Raw genomic sequence first — 25,055 nt, 5'->3', positions numbered from 1 at the left:
GAAGAGCAAGAAGAATGAAAAAAAAAAAAGAAAAAAAAAAGAAGACATTTCAGTGTCTATATAAATTATATATAATATATATGTGTGTGTGTGTGAACATGTTTAGATATGTTTGTAACAATTCTTTTGAATAAGTTTTGTTCATTCTTTCAGCAATCGATTCTTACAACAAATATTGCCATTTTTTTTTTTTTTTTTTTTTAGAAAAATCTTATGAAATCATGTTGGAAGTGTATTTCATTTAAAATTTGTTTTCTTTTTCATAAAAAAATATGAAACAAGAGTTTTAAATGTAATGACTTACAGTGTGTGTGCGTATATATATATATATATATATATATATATATATATGTTTCTTTTGTATGTTAATGTAGATATGCAAGTACTAACTGGGAAGAAAATAGGTCTAGGAGATACACACATCTTTACATATTTCTATATATAAAAAGGAGTTTCAGGACCTTTGGGAAAGAAAAACCTTACCCAAATGATCACGATAAAGAATTATGTAGAGTTTAAGCAGCTATATATATATATATATATATATATATATATATATATATATATATAAATAAATGAGAGATAGTAAGAAAGAAAGAACTGAAGAAAATGTTGAAAGGGAAAGGGTCTAAAAGGGGAGAAAGAATGGATTACCACTGACATCGGCGATGGTGTCGGCGGCAGCAATGATGGCATTTAAGTGAAAGCCCGCCATTAGAGTCCCATAACAAGTCCTTCCAACCCGCCAGAGATTAGGAGATGGAGGAAGAGTAGTAGTAAGAGTAGTAAACTTGCAGCCTTTTTTGTTTTGTTTCATGCCTCAGGCAACTCTTGCATCCTCCTCGCTCATGCTGGTAGAGTAATCTTTTTGCCTCGTAAAACTGGAAGAGGAAAAAAAGATGAATGACATCTGAGAGCGTGTTTGGAGAAAAAAAAGGTGCGCGGAATTATTGGGGGGAGGAGGAATATATATATATATTGCAACACTGACATGTAAAAAATGAAAATTAAAAGTCAAGAATTGGAAATCATAAAAAAAGTTTTTAATCTACATTAATTGTTGCACATAACATGTTTTATTACAGAAAAAACTAAAATAAAAAAGTAAAAAACTTAGTGTAAAATATCCAATTCTATGGTTTAAGCAAAAACAAGAAAAAAAAAGTTTGGAATTAGAATATATATAAAAAAAAAAAAAAAAAAAAAAAAAAAATTAAATTTGATATGCAATCTTGAATTTTCTTGAAATCTATATTATATATAGAGCCATATAGACAGATCTTGTAAAAGTAGATGGAGTAAGAAAAAGTTGAGATGGAGAGAAGGCAAAAAAATATTAATATAGAAAAGGCGACAGAAGAAACTGGAGAATGAAAGAAGCGAATGGAAGAACAAGCAAATGACAAGATCTTTGTTCGGTTGGCATTTTGTGTTGGTGCATTTTGTGTTGTGCTGTGTTGGTATTTTTAGCTGGAGCGTTAAACAAATATACTTTTGTGTTAACATGTTGTAGAGTTAATATTTTCTGTTATGTGGGCATATTGGGGTGCATTGATTTGTGAAGTTAAAGGTGGAAGCAATTCTTTGGTCAACAAAGTCAGACAAAATATAGCCAAGGATGAATAAATTCAAGTTTTATATAATACAAATATTAGAATATTCTATTATACTCAAAATTTTATTTATTTGCAAGGGGGGGGGGAGGACATACTTTATAAATTTTAATTATTCATCTTTCAATTCTTTGGATTATTGTTCTCATCTTAAGTGTTATTCTCAGAACATTTTATTCAATGTGACCTTCGACCTTCAGGTTTATCTGTCCAACTCAGAATCTGCATGGATTTCAAATGGAACCATTTATTTAATCAACAGGGATAGCATGCCCTCGATCCAGCAGCCATGACAAGGTAGAAATATGAAGTAATTTGTGATTATATTTTTAGTGTCGCCACACTGAGGTTGAACCTTCAACCTCTGAAAGTGTAACTTATAAATTTTACCAAGTACTTTATCCACTATGCCACGACTGCTTATGTAAGGAATCATTTGAGACTTCTACCCATTTATGACTAATGAAATGAGAGAATGCTACCCCTCTGGATTAAATAAAGGGTTCCCCTAGTTCAACAAGATCAAAGGTTACACTGACTGAAACAGTGTGAAGATAATTCTCAAGATGAGACCAGTAGTCCAAAGAATCAACAATGTATTTTCCAATAATTATAATCAAAAGAATTATACGTTATCTTCACATGTTTTATGGATTTGCATTCGGTTGGCAATTTGTTTTTTGCGTTTTGTAACACATACAAATTTCATTTAGTAAAAATGTACAAAGAAACAAGCCGAGCATGTAAGGTCTCTCTCCACGAGTGAAAAATGTACTTTCATCATGACTAACGTTTGTGCAAAATTTAAAAAAAAAATCCAAGAAATGGTTATTGAGAAAAGTGCGAACAAACAAACGGGAGTGAATTACTAGGTCCAAATCCCTCCTTTGTTGGGGACCAAAAATTGTCATTTATCAAAAATGATGCAAATATAGAGATAATGACTTACAGTGGAAGACGACAAATACTTCAACGCTAAACAGTTTTCGTCATGGAATATGCATTTCAAAAAAAATAAATTCAGCCATCAAATTTTTATTTTTAAAGATTTGAATTCTAAAACATTTCATCTCATTCAATCGAATAACAAAGAAAGAAATACTTATGATATGCACAAGATGAAATGGACATTTAAATCTAATCATGAACAATATTTGAAAGTTGTTTTATATTTAGAAAAAAATTTAGTGAAATAAATTTATCAAAAGTATATAATGAGCTTTAAATCGATTTTATGAATCCCGGATTTTCATATGAGAATTATTAAAACAAAAATTGATTCTAATGTTTGTAGCTTCCATTTGTTTTCTGTGAAACATTCCTCTAAAAAAATATAAGCATAACTGCCAGACTTTTGCTAGCAGAGTGCTGTCAGTTTCATTGAAACAGATTAAAATATATCAATTTCTGATTTTGCTTATACAACAGATGTCAAAGCATTTTTCAGTTCAGTGAGATACATATATATATGTGTGTGTGTGTGTGTGTGTGTGTGTGTGTGTGGAAATGTTTCTTTTTCAATTATATTTCACCTTTTATTTATACCAATCCTTTAATTTATGAAGCTCAATGTAATTACAGAGTATATAACAAATAAATGACAAAAGTCTATCTTCCAAATTTTTGGATTTTATAGTCATGCCCAAATGTATTTTATTTTCTTTTAATGAATTGATAGGTGCTTTTTCTACTGAGGAGTTCAGGGTAGAATAATTCATTCATTGATATATTAATTAAATAATTTTGTGCTACAAAACAGGCGCTGTCAAGAATTGTGCATATCAATGTACTTCAAGAAATAAGTTATAAGATGGTCAACATCTTGAAATTTGGAATATAGACTTGTCATTCATTCATGAAGGTGTGTGTGTGTATATATATATATATATATATATATATATATATATATATATATATATATATATGTATGTATATATATACACATACACACACATACATAGGATTGCAGTTATTAAGTTCAGGATTCAAATCATTTGATCTTTGATCAACAGTAGGTATATGTAAGATTGTTGGTGAACATAAAATAAATAATAAATTTGAATAAATATTTATTAATAAAAAAAATAATCTATTATATAAAGAGCAGTTGTGTGTGTGTGTGTGTGTGTGTGTGTATGTTCAGCTAAAAGTTAAGATACACAACAAATTCTCACAAAGTTGGTATTTAAAAATTTTTTTTTTTTTTAAATGTCCTCGGAAAACTAGTATCTAAGATTAAAAAAAAAAAAGAAAAAAAAAAAAAGAAAAAAAAAAAAAAGAAAGATTCATTCTTTATGGGTCAACAAGGCATTTGTATGCTTAAATGGTATCATGTATTAATACAAACCAGGAAATTAGTCAGCATTTGTCTTTTTTTTTCAAATTGAAAGATGTTAACTTTAGATTTAATTTACATTTTAAAATTGTCATTTCGTTAAAAAAAAAAAAAAAAAAATAGTAGGAAGAGAACATGATTTTAGTAGTGCTCTTGAGAAAACCAAATTTGGCACTTTTAATAACATTGCGAAGGTCTCCTAAAACTTTTTTTTTTTTTTTCTCTCACTGCACATAAAATTTTTTCTTCTAAGGGATTAGTAAAAAATGTAACATCTTAGTTTTCATCGCTCCGGTCAATGCAGGGTAGCCCTGCTAGTTATATATAAAAGTGTTTTTTTGATACAATGTAAGATTTCACATGTTTTGCTATTATGAGGGATGGCAGACTTTAAGGTGAAAATATACAACAAATCAAAAAAAAAAAAAAAACAATCTAAATTCTAGTCAGTAACTTTTAGGGCAACAACTATTTGAATATTGTTTTAATAAAAAAAACAAAACAAAAACAAAAACTCAAAACAAGATAAAAGTTTCAACGCTGTATCAGTGTGTATGCATGCATATCAGTGTGTGTGCATATATATATATATGTGTGTGCGTGTGCAGATATGTATGATAAAAATCTTATCACTGACTATTTTGTGTTTTTTTATTATTTTTTTTTTTTTTAGAGAATAAGCAGAAAATGGCTTCTCACAAGGAGTTATATAATAACAAATGAAAGCAGTTTCAATCAAATCTAAAATATCACAGCGCAAAAAATGGACGGTAAAAACAGAAGAGAGCCAACAAGAGAAATTGGTTGCCAACGACGAATTAGCTCATCAAGAATAATGTTGAAATGTGTTTTCATCTATTAAAAAAAAAAATTTTTTTGACTAACCAACAGTTATAGAGCTAAAGACAACCCAACAAACATTATGTTACAATTGTTCATATGAAATTCTAGTTTTAACATCGGCTGAATACGCACATGATTGCGTACTTGTATCGAGCAACCGTCAGGATAAACTCATCATTGGAGAAATTAAGATGCTAAACTTATGTTGGACATTTCATCAAGCAAAGAACTACATGCTATTCAAATGTAGTTGCGGCTGGGGGGGGGGTTGCTAAAGTGGAAATAAGGGGGGAAAAAACTGTTGATGTCAAAATTGAAAAAGGAGGCGATTACAAACATCAAAAGACTAAATTACTTTTTAAAATTTATTCCGTTGAAGGTATATGCTATCCCTTTATATACAAGGAATTAACATTCCCCTCCTCCCACACATTTCTACCCTTATGAAATCGCTCTAGTACTGAGAGAATTCATTCTTCTCAATTTCTGAATTTTACATTAGAATGAAAATATGCTCTCCATTAATCCCTAACACTAACCTTAAGTTGAGAAATGCCAATCAAGAATCTCAAGACCCTAATTCAGAATTCAAGTGATGGTGCCGCTCAAATTCCTCAATATGGATAATGGCTAGCAACTAAGCTTTATTTAAAAATGGCAAATATTTAATTAAAATTGTCTTTTCTCGTCTTCGTGTTGTATTTCTCCTTGGGTGGGTTGAGCCAGCTTTCTTCACAAAACAACGTTCTAGGGAGCATCGAATTCTACACAAGTGGCACTCAATCGTATGTAAAAGTGACTGAGAATTATTGATCCAATTTATTGATAATGATTAAAATAAAGAATCATCTGATTAAGGTGATGGAAGCAATAAAAAAAAAATTAAATTAAAAGATAGCAGGCTGAGATTCTTGTCTAGAATTCAACCTAATTAAAAAACAAATACAGAAACATCTTTATGTACTCATCACAGAACAAAGATTCCAAAAATCATATAATTGATCAAGTAGTTCTATTTTTAACTAAGACAATTTAATTTTATAAGTAAAAAAGGACTGCTTCATTCACCATATTTAAAAAACGAAGGCAGATAACTCCACAATAATATAAACTTGCAAGATCAGCCTTCACATTAATTGTTTAAAATCATTTAAAAATAATTTTTAGTTAAAATAAGCAAAAAACTACTTGATCAATTTACGTGATTTTTTGGAATATGACATTTTTGTGCCATGATGGGTACATCTTAAACATTTTTCTGTAGTTTTGTGTTTTTATTTAGATTGAATTGTGGTTTTGCACCTAGTTTTGTTTCATATTAATAGAAAGAAATCAGATCTTGATAAAAGAAAAAAAAAGGTCTATTAAAAAATAAAAAGTTATAATAAACAATGGTATTTTTGTTTCATATATACAAGTTTTCTAAAAAAACCTCAATGATTAAAAACAAAACCTCATTTGGTTTTATGGTGAAACTTTTTGCAAAGAACAAAAAAGTAACATTTATATAATGTGTTTGTTTTTTGAAATCAAGTGAAAAAAAAATGTATACCATTTTTATGTACAATCCCTTAAATGTAGATGCTATTCGCAATTACTTGAAGACAATAAGATCCGAACAAACATCAACATCTTAATTTCAGACACTATTAATAAGATTGGTCGGATATAAAGAACCAACGTGCGTGAATGAACAGGTGAGTATAGTAAACACCACGTGAAACTATTAAAAATAAGATTTAAGAACAAAATCTAATTTAATAATACAATTGTGATGTATGAACCCTAACCCTATTTACCTTTCTAGAAATTTGCATAATGTTGTAAAATTTGTAGAAATAGAAAAAGCTTAGTTAATGAATGCTGCATTTTATCGATATAATCACAAACAACTAGACTAACTTTGAGAAGCTAAAATATAAAATTGATAATTTCAATATCAATAGTCACCACTACCCTAATTCTGGAATTTCTATGGGTAAAGCTATTGTAATAATATAAATAAGGGTAATACCTAATGATGGGACCATTCCAATACAATTACTGATTCTGATCAGATTTTGTTTAAAATTTCAGATTCTTTTAAAATATTTAAATATTAAATCATAAATTTGTTTTTTTTTGGGGGGGAGGTGGGGCATTCGATTACTGTAAATAACTAATATGATTTTTCAGAAACGTAAAAATACACCTGTGGGTGAGTGGAGTTACAGATATTAGTTTTACTGGTTGTTCAAAATACAAATAATTATTTTATCATTAGTACTAGTAACAGAAAATTAAGTCTTAAACACAAAAATAGACAATTGAAAGAATCGTTTTTGGCATCAGAAATTTGGCACAATTTTTTTTTCCTGCGATTCCGATACAGATTCTTACACCCCCAAAGTTCTGATTTTTTCGATCCGATTAATCGTCCCAATCCTAGTAATAACTTTGTGTGTGTATATATATATATATATATATATATATATATTTATTTTAGTGATGGAATGATTCTAATATCCTCCCCATTCCATTTCGAGTTTTGAAAAGTCTCTAAATATATATGTAAGAATAAAAAATCAATATGAAAAAGATATGTTTATATCTTTTTTGTATTGATTTCCTGTGTTGACATGTAGGAATACAAAAAGTCTTTCGAAAAAAACAAAAATATTTCTTTCAAAAGCATATAATTTTCGACCGATCCTATATATAACTTTACCCATAGAAATTGTTCTATTAATTTTTTTTTCTAAATTTTCAGATTACATTAAAAACCCATACAATATGTGCATGTATTTCCAAAGTGGGTTGGAAGATCTATAAATTTTAGTTTTACTGGTTGTTTAAAATTAATAAAATTCATCATTTTATTATCAGTACCAGAAAATGCAAAAGTTTGTTAAAAAAAAAAAAAATTTTTTTAAATTGGAAATTAGGAACAAATTTTTCAGATTCCGATAGATTTTTCTGATTAATTGCCCCAACATTATATATATAAAATCTAACACCCCATGCAATTTGGATTTTTCAGCAAGTTAAAGCTACAATTGTTAAAATATTGAAGATAAATAAGGAAAAGGATTTTGGCAACTAAAGTAAAAATAAATGTATGACCCATACCGGAAGTAAATGAAATAGATGAATCTACACAACTATGAAACAAATAAAAAAAAAAAAAATTTTTTTAACCTGAAGGCTAACACACATTTAATATGAGAATATGTTAAAAACTCCCTAAACCTTAATTTCAATTTACCCAATGGAAGACATTTTCCATAAAATTACAAAACATTATGAAAATGTTAAACTCATTTACGAAAAAATGTATCCGTGTTTTGATGAATTTTATACGTTCACATGGCCGTTTTAAACAGATAGTATAGCACCAGTTTCTTTTGGTAGCGTTTTGTAATTACCTTTTGTAATATAAAGATAGAAGAAGTCACAGTAGAGTATAGTCTGCACACATCCAGATACAACAGCAATAAGATCGAAAAATCCTTCAAAGGAATAACGGTAAATCCAGTTGAAAATGTAGAGAAGACGGTAGCTGCCGAGAGCAAACAAATAATGACTAGTGATGCTTTCGGCCTCTCCAGTTTTGCTGACCATGAATAACTGTGGCAGGATGGCCACAGACTCTAAATAAATAGAGAAGGTCCACAGGATCTATACAAAAAAAAAAGAAAAGAAAAAGTGAATTAATCAACTGAAAAAGAAAAAAGTGCAATTGTTTAATATCAGTACGACACTGCTGGCTCACCAAAGTTAAGCAACATTGAACTTAGTCAATACTAAATGGGTGACCATTAGGGACTTCCAGATGCTGTATGCACTCTCCGCTTATCTCGCCATTGTTTCCAGTCGTCCTGGACTTTTCCTTGTCACTGGACTCAAACAGTGTCGATTCAAGAGAGGTGTGGTTGGTGATTGTGCAACCCTTGCCTCACAATTACATGCGCAGCTGCCCCTCCAAGGAGCATCCTTTGTCTTTCAAGACTGAACGGAGGCATCGGATAACAAGTTCATCCATATTTAAAAGTTTGGTTTCATTTACATCAACAATGTTTCAAGCTATTTAGAACAAATGTGTAAATGTTTTTCTCAAACAATCTTCAGCGTTTGATGATGTAAGTAGTTACTATAAATTTTAGAGAAACTTTTTTTTAAGCTCTTTCCCTCCAAACAAGGCAATATTGTCAACTAGGAATGTAAGGGGCTACTATTTAGGATTATGTCCAACAGGAGACAGAGGGGAATTGAGCAGCGAGATATCTGTTTTATACAATAGAACCCTGGGATATAGCATTAAAAATTACTAACAAAATACAATACACTATATAATACACGTGTATATAATCAAATAATATTATACATAACACCGTAAGGCGGGGGCAAATACTGTAACCAGGGGCCGGAAAAACATTGTATTTCACATCGTAACCGAAAAAAAAATAAAGAAAGTGTATCCTAGGGTCACGATATCCCGGGATTCTACTGTATTTAAACTTCTCCAGGTTAAAGTTCTGAATTTTTTAGATGAGGGCTGATTGTTTATATTACTTATATTGATCGAACTATTGTTCTCATCTTTAGTTTTATTTGTGCAATAAATTTTGGTTGGATCGTCATCGACCGTCTTTAAGCATGTTGGTTGTTTTTTAGTACAGTCATGGAAACAGGAAACAGAGAAGGAATTCCAAAGTCTAGCAGTTCGAGGGAAGAAACATCTCAAATGGGGAGTTGTGCAGCAAGATATTTGTTCACATTACATTTAAATTTCTGTATCTTGGTACATTTTAGGGAAATGGGAAGAGAATTCAAAAGGCTCAGTATTAGATTAGAAATCTTTTTGGTATGCGAGAACCTCTACAGGGAGTAGGTAAACAATGCTGATTGTGGAATTGGCTGTGGGTATTTACGTCGAGGGGCACCAGTGCAGCAAGTTCATCAGATCATGTTACATTACTGATAAAACAAGCATAGGGCTTCAACACAGCAGTGATGGGACAGGGGGCTTAAGCTTTGTAGACAGTGTGGGACTTATTAGGTTAAGGATCTTTTTTAGATTATGTCCAATAGACAGAGATTAGTGGTTGCTGCACAAGTCCAAACGTGACAATATTCCATGCATGTATGAATGGTGGCCTTGTAGAGATATACGATACTGGCAGGTGTCAGAAATTTTCGAGCAATTCCTAACTGCTTTGCAGTTTAGTTCTGCATTCAATAAGAAAACAAAGTTAGTCATCTCTACTGAGTTTGTGAGTTTATCCTTAATTAAATTAAAATCCTAGTTTCATAGAGCTTTGCATTGCTGCTTACATTAATTGGTGATACACATAAGTTTGGAAAATGCGTAACAGAGCATGTATGAGCGTAGTGGAAAATAGCAGCAGCTCTAAGAAAAAAACACATATGCAAATTAAGTGTGCACGATCTGGCGTCTGAAGAAAGAAAAATGGTAATAAATGACTTGAGTTAAAAAAAAAGAAAAAGAATAAAAGAGAAAAATAAAAGAGAAAATAAAAGAAAAAAGAGAAAAAGAAAAGAGAAAAAGAAAAGAAAAAGAAAAAAAAAGAAAAAAAAAGAACAAAAAAGAACAAAAAAGAAGAAAAAAAAGAAAAAATAAAAAAAAAGAAAAGAAAAAAAAGAAAAGAAAAAAAAGAAAAGAAAAAAAAGAAAAGAAAAAAAGAAAAGAAAAAAAAGAAAAGAAAAAAAAGAAGAGAAAAAAAAGAAGAGAAAAAAAAGAAGAGAAAAAAAAGAAAAGAAAAAAAGAAAAGAAAAAAAAGAAAAGAAAAAAAAGAAAAAAAAAGAAAAGAAAAAAAAGAAAAGAAAAAAAAGAAAAGAAAAAAGAAAACAAAAAAAGAAAAGAAAAAAAAAGAAAACAAAAAAAGAAAAGAAAAGAAGAAAAGAAAAGAAAAGAAAAAAGGATAGAAAAAAGAAGAAAAGAAAAAAGAATAGAAAAAAGAAAAGAAAAAAGAAAAGAAAAAAAGAAAAGAAAAAAGAAAAGAAAAAAAGAAAAGAAAAAAAAGAAAGAAAAGAAAAAGAAAAAAGAAAAGAAAAAAGAAAAAAGAAAAGAAAAAAGAAAAAGAAAAGAAAAAAGAAAAGAAAAAAGAAAAGAAAAAAAAGAAAAAAAGAAAAAAAAAGAAAAAAAAAAGAAAGAAAAGAAAGAAAAAAAAGAAAGAAAAAAAAAGAAAAGAAAAAAAGAAAGAAAAAAAAGAAAAAAAGAAAAAAAGAAAGAAAAGAAAGAAAAAAGAAAGAAAAAAGAAAGAAAAAAGAGAAAAGAAAGAAAAAAGAAAGAAAAAAGAAAGAAAAAAGAAAGAAAAAAGAAAGAGAAAAGAAAGAAAAAAGAGAAAAGAAAGAGAAAAGAAAGAAAAAAGAAAGAGAAAAGAAAGAAAGAAAAAAGAAAGAGAAAAGAAAGAAAGAAAAAAGAAAGAAAAGAAAGAAAGAAAAAAGAAAGAAAAGAAAGAAAGAAAAAAGAAAGAAAGAAAAAAGAAAGAAAGAAAAAAGAAAGAAAGAAAAAAAGAAAAAGAAAAAAAGAAAAAAAGAAAAAAAGAAAGAAAAGAAAAAAAAAGAAAAAAGAGAAAAAAGAAAAAAGAGAAAAAAGAAAAAAGAGAAAAAAGAAAAAAGAGAAAAAAGAAAAAGAAAAGAAAGAAAAAGAAAAGAAAGAAAAAGAAAAGAAAGAAAAAGAAAAGAAAGAAAAAGAAAAGAAAGAAAAAGAAAAGAAAGAAAAAGAAAAAGAAAACCCGAGTTGGATTTTAATTTATTTTCGTTTGTTCTTTTGCCAAACAGCGTAGGTCTCCGAGAAAAGTTTGAACTGTAATGAACACAGGTAAAGAGTAACAGCCACGTTACAAGAGCCTGCTGTATCCTCACAAGGATGAAATGTGAAATATTCTGTGTGGCTTAATTGCCATATATATTTTCAAAACTTATTACCCAGCTCTACTAATGTACTGAGCACTGTCGAAGTAGATACTGAAAATAGTGACAATATAAGCTCTTTGTAAATAAATGAAGCACTATTTAGTAGATGTCAATGTCTATAAAGCATCGAGATGTCTCATCTGCCATACACTTCAGATCTCTCACTTATCAGCCACCACTTTTTTAAGCATCTCGACAACTTTCTGCATAAGAAATGCTTAATAAACCTAAGCGATATCAAAAGCGCCTTCAGCAACTTCATCGCCACCAAAACGCAAGATTTTTATGTTACTGGCATAAATACATTTGTTTTGTGTTGGCAAAAGTGATGGTGCTTATTTCGATCAATAAATTTGTTTGAGCCAAGATATGTTCAGCAGAATTTAAAAAGTTAAAAACCACAAGAACTTTCTTTTCAACCTGATATTATTTAGGCTGAAAATGTAATGCAAGACAAAATTTAGCATAACCATTGATGGATTCATTTCATCACCATTTTTCGTTATTCCTGTAGGGATGTAATTGTTGAAAAAATTGAATATCAAATGTAGCAGCAAGTTCTGGAAACATACCAGAAAGAACCATTCACTGTGACTATGCAATTTCTACAGCTATGTACCAAGAAAATGGGGCTATTAAACCCGACAGTGATATAAGACAAGGGGAAAGAAGTGATGCTGGGTTAAACCGAGCCTGAGAGGGAAAGATAACAAGATGTCAAGAACTTAAGTATGACATGAAAAGAAACTGAACTCTTAAGATCTCTATAATTTCAGTAATCATAGGAGCAAGTGGATTAATGTAAAAGAATTTCAAAAACCACCTGGCAAATATACCTGATGAACAAAGTACAAGAGAGATACAAACAATTGCACTTAAAGGGATGGCTGGAATCTTAAAAAGATCTCTTGGTTGAAATGTTTGAGATAGCAGGTGAATGTCTAGCTCTCATCCTTAGCTAGAAAAAAAAAATCCAAGTTTTTTTTTTGCTTACAAATGCTTATTGAGGCTTCAGATATGTTCACTTGATGAAAGCGGTTCCTCATTCATTAGAGTTAGATCCTATTTATCCTGTGCCATATAAGCAACAACATGCACGTTTGTATCTAACTATTATCATTGTTACTCACATTACGAGTTGCTTTTACCAGCAAAGGAGAGCAATTTTTTTGTCATTATTGAATTATCTCCCTTATTCTCAGTCCTGTTCTGCAGTCGTAGAGAGATAATGGTTTTGGTGTACTTATGCCATATTAATCCTATTTGAGTTATTTAATGTTGAAACAATATCAACAGATTGCATACGACTAATTGAACAAAAGTTGCTATTTTTACAACTATTTTTATTCAATGAAATCTTTATATTCTATCTTTATAGAGCTGAAGTCTAGCTGCCAGGAAATATGTTCAATCTAAATTAATATCTTGTCAAATGTCGTTAGTGGATCCGTTTATATTAAGCCTCTTTCTGATATTTCTATTTCCTACATTATTTTGAAAAGTTACTTCAAAAGATAAATATTTCAGAGACATTGAGCTTCGTATCCAGCTCTACTAATAATATAGTCCATGTTTCACTTGCATATAGAAGAATAGAAACTATCAATGCTTTGTACTTGATTAACCTCAGAGATGTTGATATGTTCCCATTTACTTGCCTCCCCACGAGGCCAGAGTTAGATAAGATCGGTTTTTAATGTGGAGAAAATCCAGCTTCCCAAAAAAGGATACTCTGGATAAGAGCAAAAATAAAAATTATCTCAGTCATGAAGGATTTCTCCTCCACTGATAGAGGACAGAAAAGATGAAGTGTAGCATCAGAACAGATGCTACACTGTGATCTTGGCCAGAAAGCTATTCGAACATATTTTCTTTTATAAATGCAAAACCTGCTATTGTTATTCTTCTGATAATGTCAGGAGAATCTTGAAACCACAGTCAACAAACACGTTCATTTAATATGGGGATATATTGTTCTTATTGCATCAGTTTCGTCAATGTAGAAGTGTTAATTATTTAGTTATTATTGCTTGTAGTAAGGTTTGAACCTTCAACCCTCAGAAGACCATACTTAAAACTGATTGTGAATCAACACCTTTCCATATTATTCGATTCTAATGCAGCAAAATGAGTCGAACTGAAGGTGGGTAGAATTATGAGAACAAAAGACATTTCAAGACATGGACAATGTTAGAGTTTGTAAACGGAAACCAAATTGGACACAAATGAAGATTATAATACTTGGCCATTACAAATGTACTAGATTGATACAAAAAGTTAAGATAAAAAAACAATTTTGAAGGATCATTTTCAACTGGGTTCTAATAAAGGAAAGAGAGAGCGAAGTAATTAGTGTCAAGTTGTTTTGTGTCACAAGAATTAGACTTTTTTTTTATTAATACTTTTATAACTTTCCTGTCATTTTCAAAAGAAAAAGATAAAATCATGAACAGGTCTAATATCTTTGAAGAATAAGTATTTTTGTAAGAAATAAAAAATGCTACATAACTGAAACTCCCTATTTTGTATATTAAATCCATACTTTTGGGACATTTTAACTCATCAGCTGCCATGGTCTATTCTTTTTTTTTTTTTTTTTTAAGAACTTTTTTTAGGACTAAAAGTATAATTAACCATATTTCAGAGATATTAATCATAAAGATTCAAATGTCTTTCAAATATTACATTTACTGTTTGGTGTAGATTTGCAGCACTGATGTCTCAGTTTTCAGTAATCTTTTTGATCTATTATTTAATCCAAACTGAACTGATAAGTAGTCCTTATAACCCACCAACATTTACATATACATGAACACTATCCTATAAAGTAAATCTTTGGAAATAATTTTAATATCAAATATTCTATTCACAAAATATAGTAATAAATAAAATAAACATAATTTGGGCATTAATTATTGAAGAAGCATGGCTATAATATTAGTGAATATGTTGGATATGTATAGCGAGAAATCATTGACAAAAGCGTACACCTGGCGGCAAATGTAAGAAACAAAATTATCAAATGTACCAAAAAGTTATTTGAATAAAATTATGAACCTAACATAGACAACTACTGTGATCAATTTTCAAAAAGACAAGTTAAAAGTATAACATTTGAATGGTCATTTTTGGCAAAAGGTTACAAGTATAATCAAAACCAAGCCAATCCAATGAAATGATAATGGCCGAAAAAAAAAAAAAAAAAAAAAAAAAAAAAAAAAAATGCCCTTGCAGTGTGACTAGTGTCAATGCTGTCCAAAGGGGCATTTCAAGTGATCACAAATGGTTACATAATAACTGAAAAGGATATCGTTGTTGGGTGATGATTTGGACCCGAGAAAAACTAATCTACCAAATTCTTGTACATGCATCCTCCTCCTAACAATGTACCATCCATCTAATATAAAGATATATATAAAGATATGTTCATATAAATCTCACCTGTTGGTTGGTTGTTTTACGGCATATCAACCCGTTTCAGGTTATTTAATGCTGAATCCAGTGATTTTGAAGAAAATTTTTTAATAGAATATATATTTGTTTTCTTTTTCAAGTCGGTTTCTATTTAATCCATAGTTGGAACCCTAACAGGTACTACCACTCCGGGTCAGAGTGAATCTGGGAGCAATGGCAATTAAGGGGTGGCTCCACACTCCCCAAAGCCTGCAAGCTGGGGCCTCACCATTGGATATAGTTTAAGGTCATATCCAGAACCAAATCTCACCTGTCTGTTTAAGTGTATGTATGTAGGTATGTATGTATGCCTAAAACTTTCGACAGAGGCGACAGATTTTTATGAGACTAGTATCGTTTTGAAGCTCGACCCTTTGGACGATAAATATAAAAAAATTGGCTAAAAGCATTAATTCCTTCACCCTCAACTGAGCACTTTTCTACAGGGAGGAGTGGCTTTTTTCGCCGATATTTTCGAAAGACGCAACGGCAAAGACGTCACTTTTTTTGCATGTTCTTTTCCTCCTTCGCAGTACGGGTTCGAGCCTGCCTGCCTACTACAACATTTTTTTTTTTTTTTGCTCAACACCCCCCCAAACACCCGAGCAACGTGAGGCACCCAGGCTAGTATCTTCATATCTCAGTGTATGTTCATTCTTTTGAAAAGTAAAAATACAACATACCTTTCTGAAGGGCATTAGTCAAAGTGCTGCAGCAGCACTGACCAAACTAACATGTCAAGATGAACAGAGTCTGCACAGATAATCATCACACCACAATTACATTTTTGTAAAGCAATCTAGTTTGACAAGAGAATGTAGATTAAAAAAAAAAAAAAAAAAATCGTAATAACAGATGCATATGCTTACCTCCAGGGGCGTGAATTCAGAGTTGACGAGGATGGAGAGTCCACCAACAGGAACGACAAGGAACTCAGCTCGGAAGGTGTCATGATTGCTGTCGTAGGTGGCTTTGAACTTGTAGTAGATTAGGAACACCGTGAAGTAGGATGATACAATGAAGAAGATTTTCATGGTTGTGTTATACACGGAGACGAACGATGTGAATAGATCTAAATAACGAGTCGTGAAAACCAAGGCAAACAAAGCCTGACTCTTGCCTGATATACCTGTGCGGAGAGAGAAAAAGAGAAGGTCATTTACTATGTAATACATATATACACTAGAAGAATACATGTCCCTCTTTTTAACAGAGTAGTCATTACTAACCAGCCGTGGCAATGTTCACGAATGGTCGCCATTGATTCTGGATCTGTGCCATTCTGAGCAACTCAGCTATGCTAATGCCTGTGATGTCCTTCACGCTGTCTGACATTCTTGTTTTTGGTCTTTCACATCCACTTTTTTTGTGAAGTTGTCTGTTCTGGCCACATGTACCAAAAATCGCACTTTCCTGTTATTGACGTTGTCTAGCAGTCCAATCGTCCAATCGTCCATTCGTTTGTATGTTTTCCACCGAGTTTACATAAAGTCTATGGCAACACCACAATTCAAAAGCAAAATTTTTCCTTTTGTCGACTTTCTTCAAAACCCAACATTCTGCTCCATATGTTGCTATTAAGAATATCAAAGTTTGTTTCTCTGTGCGTTGTGAAATGGATCTGTCTTTCCAGATACTGGTTAGCACAATCATTGCTGTCTTTGCCATTGCAATACGTCGTCTTCTTTGGTGTTATACTTTGTGAAAACTGCACCCAGATAGTCAAAATCTACATTTTCAAAATTTTGATTATCCATAAAGAGGCTTTTATCATTTGGTTCCTGTGTTATTTTCATTACCTTTATTTTGCTGACATTAAGGAAGAGTCCTGCAGCTTCACTGGCAACTTTTACCTTGTTAGTTAAGTCTTGTAGTTCCTGCATACATGTTGCAATGAGAACTACATCGTCAGGAATGGTAAAATTGAAGATATGTTAACCTTTCTGTATTATAATTTTGATTCTAGAAAATGTGAAAAATTAATGATCTTCAGAAGAAATTAAAATTCAAAGAATCTTGTTTAATTGGCGTCTAATGATCACGGATCCAATTTAATGCAAATCTGAAATATTTTTATTTTAAATTGGAGATTGTGCCATATTATTCTTCTTTAAATTGATCTAAAGAAACTGAAATTGAGGGAATATATATTAATATAGTATAAATGACCCCCCCCCTCTGCCCTACTGAGGATACAAGAAAATAGAGTCAATGGATGACATCATTTATATAACATGGTGGCAGGAGAAGGGGATCAATAGGATATTATCAAAATGATTTCCAGAGAGTAAGCACTCAATTTAGACATGGAAATTATGTCGACCCGTTGACTGAAATAGTATATAATTTCAAATAAATACATTTCAAAAAGTGACGTTTGTTAAAAGAATATTTAGCTGGCAACTATTTCTATGGTAATAAGGCAGAATATTTATTTTTACTATACATGTGCATACATGTATTAGATATAACATTATTCAAGACTAAGCTTGATGTTTTCTGATGTGAAGTATTAGGTTTTAAAATACCTAGGTATAAAGAACGTTTATAATCGCTATTTTTATGTTTTTCTTTATTGAATTGACAAATAAATTAATAGATATCTATATTTATCTATCTTATGTCTTAAATTTTTTTTTATATTATGCTAAACTCTCAAATGTTGAGCTTTATATGAGTACCTATATAAAGAATCTATCCATATTCTTTCTAGCTGTAAACACTATCAATAATTCCCCCCACTCTTTATCTGTGCCTAAACCTAAACGTAGATTCCATGAACAAAGCTTCTTTCTTAGAACTGCACGCCTGTGGAATTGTCTTCCGTTTTCCTGCTTTCCGGCTGACTACAATATGGTTGTGTTCAAGTCTAAAGTAAATATGTTCTTGATGAGCCGTTCCATATAAGTTATCAAATTTACCGAATTTTCATTACTAATGATTACTATATTGTCCAATTTCTACTGTACACTCTTTAACCTTTATCCTTGAGTGGCCTCTGGGCCTTGATAATGTGGGGATGCCTATGTTAAAAAAAACCAAAACAAAAAAAAAAACCCAATATGACACATTCAATCTGATACAAGAAGCATATGATGGCTTATCATTCGTTAAGTGAATTCAACTTTGTAAGAAAAGCAGGCAGCTGTTACCAGTAAGAGTGAAAATCCTAAGCTCAGTTCTTAAAGGCAACATAAAATGAATTGCAAGATCAATATTTAAAGGCGGTTTTGTTGACCAAACAATTTGATAGACTAAAAATTACTTTTGAAAAGTAAAAGCAGAACAAGGTTTCAGCAAATGGATTTCCTTCAAATAGTTCATATGTAAATATAGTGCAATTCCAAATTGATTTTTTTATAGATTATTTTCATAAAATTTAGAAACAAAGTCTTATTTTTTCTCATAATAAATGTGCAAATCTTCCACTTTTGTCAGTTTTTTTTTTTTTTTTCTTAGGTTACTTCAAATTAGGTTAGTATTTTCAGTGATAGATGCTTAGTAATTTTATGTGAAAAAAATGTTGGTTTCCTTCAAATTTCTTATGAATGTTATTTTGTGACGATACATATAAAAGACTTGAAAAGAAAAAAAAAGGCACTTATGAATACGGTGAAGTTAATAAAGCGTTTTAAGTTGTTTGTAAAAAAAGAATCAAAATTGAACATATTGGAAAAAATATATTTGCCCTATTATCAAGATTTCATCATCCAAATCTGAAAGTTTTTTTTTGTTTTTTTTTTTAATTGATTTATTAAAAGAAAAATCTATATTGATCTCTTATGCATTACAAGTCAGATTCAATGAGTTAGCTTTTGAAATGAACTTTATATGAACTTTTGTGCTTTCGTCTCATTTTTTGTACATTGTTTTTCTTGGGAATGAAGGTGCTAATGTTCAGGCCTGTTCGAATTTTTTGCTTCTGTAATAATTTTGTATTAATTTTTTTTTTCAACAAACATTGATTGGTCATATTTTGGTGTCTAATTGAGCCAACAATATAAACTTGGTACTATTGTTTACATCTTGCAAAGATGGTATTTATTTTTCTCTCACAGTGATAAATGTGACAAAGGTCAATCAACAGGGAATGACAGACTCTTGACATTTAAGATATATCAAAAGTAAAAGTTTGGTTTAGGATACCTATTATATACATATATATATGAATGAATCAAAAATTAAGTTATTTTGATCACAACATTTAAGACACTTTAATTTCATAAAAGGAAAAAGTTTATTTTCAAACAAAGCAAATCGTTTGCTTTCTTACTAATAAAGTTCATAACAGTTTTAGTAAAGGAAGGAAAAATATAATGGTTGTTACTTTAGTTCTCCCAATAATCTATATAATACAATTTCATGTTTCTACATAAATTATTACATTACACACACAGAGACAAAAAAAAAGCATCTATCAGCAAAAATGGTGATTTATGAGTAATGTGATGTTGCTAAAATAAAAAAATTATGACTTTACATGTTTTAAAATCATGTCGATCCGTCAACTAAAATAGCATAATTTCAAATAAATACATTTCAAAAAGTGATGTTTATTTAAAAAATATTTAGCTGACAATTATTTTACAATAAAAAGGCAAAATATTTATTTTGGCTACATATGTGCATACATGTTTCGCTATAACTTTATTGAAAGCTATACTCGAGATGTGGCTAAAATTTTGTATTTTATGATGAAATATGGCTCTACTTGAGTACAAACACAAACGGTTTATTGGATTAACTTCTATGAATAAAAATGTCACAAGCTATATATATATATATATATATATATATATATATATATATATATATATAAATAGAGTGTATTTTAGACAGCATTTTTCATTTAAGCAAATATTGTTAAAAACAATAGAAATCTTCTGCTTAATTATATTTTTTGATTTTTCTTACAATCATTTAATCACTTTATTTAAAATCTGTGATGAATTAGCGCAACACGATAAAATTTTATGTTAAGCATTTTTCTTGTTTCAATATTATTGAATTTTTATATAGTTAGCTTTTTATAAATTGGTTTCAGAATATATTATTTTAGTGTTATTAACTAGGATTTGTCTTAAATTGGAGGAAGGGCAGTTATGATTTTGTAGATATTAGTAAATTGAGCTAAAATTGTGAAAAATGGTGAGCTAGTGACCGTTTTTGTCTTAAACTGTTTTCAGCTAGAAGACAATGTAAGAATTTTCTTTGAGATGTTTGGATTAATAGTAAAAGAACAGGCTTTGTGAACTTGCTTAAAAAAAAAAAACTGTTCGGGATGTTTCTTGGCAAATTCCCTATCAAATTTGTTTTTCTTCAAAACTATCTTTATCAACTGGAAATAGTGTCTGTGGGTGGGTAGGAGATCACATTTTAAGATAATTAGATTTCAAGTATTCAAAATATTCTTTAGTTACCAATCTTAGAAAATTACATTTTGTCATATAGAGATTTGGAATCTATTCACTCTTAAACAAGGTCCCAAAAAATGTCACAAATCTAATAGGTCCCGCACTGTCAGTCAAGCTCAAACCTCTGTCCCATTGCCATTGTTTTATAAGTACTTTAATGGAATGTGCTCTGATGAACTCCTAGCACATGTGCCCCATACGCCTAACAGCAAAATCCCACCCCTTTACTGTTAAGGTCCTTAGATGACAGAAAGCCTTCTAGTCTAATAGTTTCTTCCCTTGGGTCACAAGACTTTGGAATTCCCTCCGTTTCCTGCTTCCCTGACTGTACTAATCTGACGTTTAAATGTAATGTGAACAAACATCTTGCTGCTCAACTTCCCACAGTCCCTTGTTATACACAATCCCAAATAGTAGCCCCTTACGTTCCAAGTGGTAATATGCCTAGTTTGAAGTGAAAAAGAGTGAAAACACGAATTAAAATAAAAATCATACAAAAATTTCATTTTGATAACAAGATTGTCAATAATTGATTCAGTCAATCTAGAGTTAAAAAAATGGTGGCATACATCATTTCAAGTAACGCATCGGAAAGAAAACTATTTGTCGTTAAAGATACATTACTTTTGTGTTGACAATATTTTTTGTTTGTTTAGATTTAAATCAGTTTTGTGATAAAACGATAAAAATTTCACGTGATTCCAGACAATTATCGTTATATGAAACCTGTTTTTCAGATAAAAATAAAGAGTTAGTGAAAATTATTTAAAATAATGTCTCCACATTATTTTGAAAATGAAATACATATCAAATTAAAATATTTACTGCTTATACTTGATTTATACTTTCACTAAAATATAAATTATACTTAGCTTAAAACTTTACTGCAATTATATGGATAGCCTAACCATCAAAGATGAAATACAAAGTGCCTTGAAATGTTAGAAAAACATTTGAATCAAGTTGAAACAGATTCTAACTTAGGTTTTTACTGGAATATATGTGTGTGTGTGTATTTAAAAAAAAAAAAAATTTATGGTCATTTCATCCTAAAAAAAGCACAGAGCCACTTAGTCATGAGGGGGTACTATTTGGGACCAGATTTGGGATACTATTTTAGGGAGTTGGGCAGCAAGATGCCTGTTTACATTACACTTGAATTTCTGCATGCCAGTACAGTCAGAAAAGCAGGAGCCTGGGAGGAACTCCAAAGTGCAGCAGTCCAAGGGATAAAGCTATTTGAGTAGAAGGCTTTATGGCATCTAGAGATCTCTACAGTATAAGGATAGGATTTTGCTGCTTGTTGGGGGTACTAGTGCTTTAAGTTCGTCAAAGCAATTGCCATTGAAATACTTGTAAAACAGGCACTATGATGCCACGATTTGGCAATGGAATTTAGTTGATAGTTCAGGACCTATTAGGTTGCCGACTTTTTTTAACTTTATCTAGGAGCAAGAGACTAGTGGCAGATACACAAGGTAAGATGTGGAAACAATACTCCCTACATGGGCGGACTGTGGCCTTGTAAAGATACAGGATACTCTCGGATATGAGCAGACTTTTAGCATGGTAGAGAGAGAGCCCACCTTCCTCGCCTTGGCAATTACTTCAATGTATTTATTCCAATTCACGTTGTCTGTGAATGTTAACCCTAGGAGTTTGAGGGAAGTACTTTCAGGCAGTGTATCATTTGCCATAGCAATCAATTGAAGGCTTCTTGTAATTATTAAAGGAAATAAACTTAGTCTTGGCAGCATTGAACATTACCAACCAGTTATGACCCCATTCTGCTATAGACAGTTTTAGCAATTTCCTTAGATATGTGTCCATTAGTTTTATCCTTGTGTATTATAGAGTGTGATATCTTCATCTCAGAAAAAAATTTTATCAGGGAGGTCATTTATGAATATCAGGAATAATAAAGTTCCAAGAATTGACCCTTGTGACACACCCACATTTATATCACGTTGTTTTGAAGTACAACCATCAAAGACAACCTGAATTTTTCTCTTATCTAAGAAAGATTTGATTATATTAAGTATGCATCCAGCAATAACATAAGATTTGATTTTCATGAGAAGACCATCGCGCCAAACCTTGTTAAATGCATTAGATATGTCTAGGACTACTGAGCTAGCTTCTGCCTTATCCAGTGCTTGGTATATATGTCCAGAGATTACAGTTAAGATATTTGCAATAGAATAGGCTTGTCTAAATCTATAGCCAGTCAGATAAAAGTTTATTATCTGTGAGGTGGTAGACTAGTGCTTGATTGATTAAGGACTCAAAGATTTTGGCAAAGAGAGGGAAGTGGCTAATAGGATGATAATTGAGTAGGTCAGTTCTTTTGCCAAAATTCTTGTAAATTGGTAGAACAGAAGCAATATATCTATTATAATAAAGTTGTATTCCTGTCTGTTCACAATTTAATTAATATGTACAAAATGGTGCACTTTTTCAAATTAATTTTCATACTGAAAACGGACCTATATACATTTTTATTCCAACATGATTTTTATATGTACTATTTATTTAAAAGAAATCTACCTTTAATGAGTAACCCCATTTGCATATTACATTAAAGAAAATCTATTTTAATAATCATATTCATGTTATGTTTTTTGTAATAGAATCGTTTTAATTGTTCTATTTAGAAATATTATTTAATGTTGATTTATTTAATTCATATTTAATTTAATTTCAATAGCTGACAATAATAGCATTCAAAACTGGAAGTTTAAGTTCTGAGAGTTATTTCCCTTTTAAGCTATGAAAGTTACTTTGTGTTTGATTTTCATAGACCAAGATATTCAGTGTATCTTAAATAGTATGTGACTAATCCTTCCGTCCGGCAATGTTTTGACTGGATAACTCCAAGTATATATATAGCTAGTATGCATATATATAAGTATATGAGGGACATTTCAGAAGTAATACCGCCTATATTTTTGTTCCATCCAAATGGATCAGAGAGCATTGCAAATTGTACTGTTATGATGACTGAATTTATGCATTCATGACCTGAAAGTTTCATCTTTCTATTACAGGTATTGAGAGTGTGAGACTTTAAGCAACACATGTCATAGAAGCAAAGATGTGTTATTAAATTCCTGGCAAAAGTGCATTGAGAATTGTAGTGATTATGTGGAAAAATGGATTCTGGAGCACAAACAATCACTCGTTTTAATAAGATCATTCCCGTCTTCATAGCTCCAACTATTAGAGTAAAAAAAAAATATGAGGCTTTACTTTTGGAACTACCCTCCAATATTTCATATGAGGGTAATATTTTGCACTTGTCCCTACCTCTCTTTAGGTGAAGAGGAAGTAGAGGTTCAAACAAGTCATAGACTTATAAGTATAATTTTTTGTGACTAAAGCAATCAAGAGTATATAATAATATGGCACAGCATTTTATGTATGTACATCACATTCCACACACATTTAAACGATACAAGACCGTTTAATTTGAAGCTGATTGGTGATAAATCTGACAAGTGATCTAAAGAATTTAACTATGCTCATGTTTTAGACCAATTTTGGATGTGTGCTTCTGCAAAATAGGCACCAGTTTGTTTGCTTTCAGTAACAGAAATTTTTTCCAACTTACCTGATTCTTCTAAAATAGTTATGTAGGAAGTTGAAGTAACTTTTACTCACACACAAAAACCTGCCACCAGGAAATAATCTTTATAGGATGCTTTTTATTGATATTGCTGATAATATTTAATTTCTGACTTACTGTTGACCTTTCCTACTATACTTCTATAACCTAAATACAGGTTCCTTCTGCTTTTGTAGCAATTTGATTGGTTATTCCAGACATTTAAAACAATTGTTTTTACACATTTCAAAATTCACCAAATTACAGAAGGACATAGTTGCTGGTTACTGTTTGCATATAATTTTTTAAAAGTATTTTTTCTCCTCACACAATTTCTGTAACATCTTTCTTTCTCAGTTCCTACTGATTACATTGTTACTTTTTGTCTCATGCCATAGAGCCACTGCTTATCAAGGCTCAGAGACCACTCAAGGATAAAAGTTAATGAATGCCAGATGAGACAACACTGTGACGATCGATGATGGTGGAAATTGGAGAGGAGGGCAATTCATAAATATCTTGTTTACATTGGACTTGAAAATGGCCATGTTATACTCAGCTCGGAAGCAGCTCCACATTATTGTGTTCCACAGGCGAGCAGTTTTAGGAAAAATAGAAAAAAAGCTTCGCTTTTAGAGTTTTCATTTAATTTTAGGCACAGATAGAGTAAATTGAGAGTGGTTGTAGCTTTTCGAGTGTTTACCATAAATGCTTTAGTAGCAATACACATGAAATAATTGAAATGGAGTAAAATATCTCAATAATGGCACACATAGCTAAAAAGAATTTAAAATTTTAAAATCTGACTAAAAATAAGTTGTGACTATTTTTGTACCTTGCATATTTGAATATTTTTCCCCTTCTTTAAAACCATA

The 25,055-nt window shown here is 30.7% G+C and overlaps 1 protein-coding gene across 1 annotated transcript in view; it reads right to left on the bottom strand.

The window, feature by feature from the left end:
• Positions 1 to 526: 526 nt before the first annotated feature.
• Positions 527 to 25,055, bottom strand: part of LOC145246607 (ER lumen protein-retaining receptor 2-like) — a 46,414-nt gene continuing 21,885 nt past the window's right edge. The window contains exons 2-4 of the mRNA XM_080108274.1: positions 16,032 to 16,291; positions 8,196 to 8,448; positions 527 to 881 (exon numbers count right to left, since the gene is read on the bottom strand). Of these exons, the coding sequence (XP_079964400.1) occupies positions 847 to 881; positions 8,196 to 8,448; positions 16,032 to 16,291 (548 nt within the window). The 3' untranslated portion in view covers positions 527 to 846. The remainder of the gene's footprint in view (positions 882 to 8,195; positions 8,449 to 16,031; positions 16,292 to 25,055) is intronic.

The sequence above is a fragment of the Euprymna scolopes genome, chromosome 24 (assembly GCF_053919585.1).
Source record: "Euprymna scolopes isolate OS-2025 chromosome 24, ASM5391958v1, whole genome shotgun sequence".
NCBI classification, from domain to species: domain Eukaryota; kingdom Metazoa; phylum Mollusca; class Cephalopoda; order Sepiida; family Sepiolidae; genus Euprymna; species Euprymna scolopes.
The sequence above is the reverse complement of the archived record's forward strand: the minus strand, read 5'-3'. Positions and strand labels throughout refer to the sequence as shown.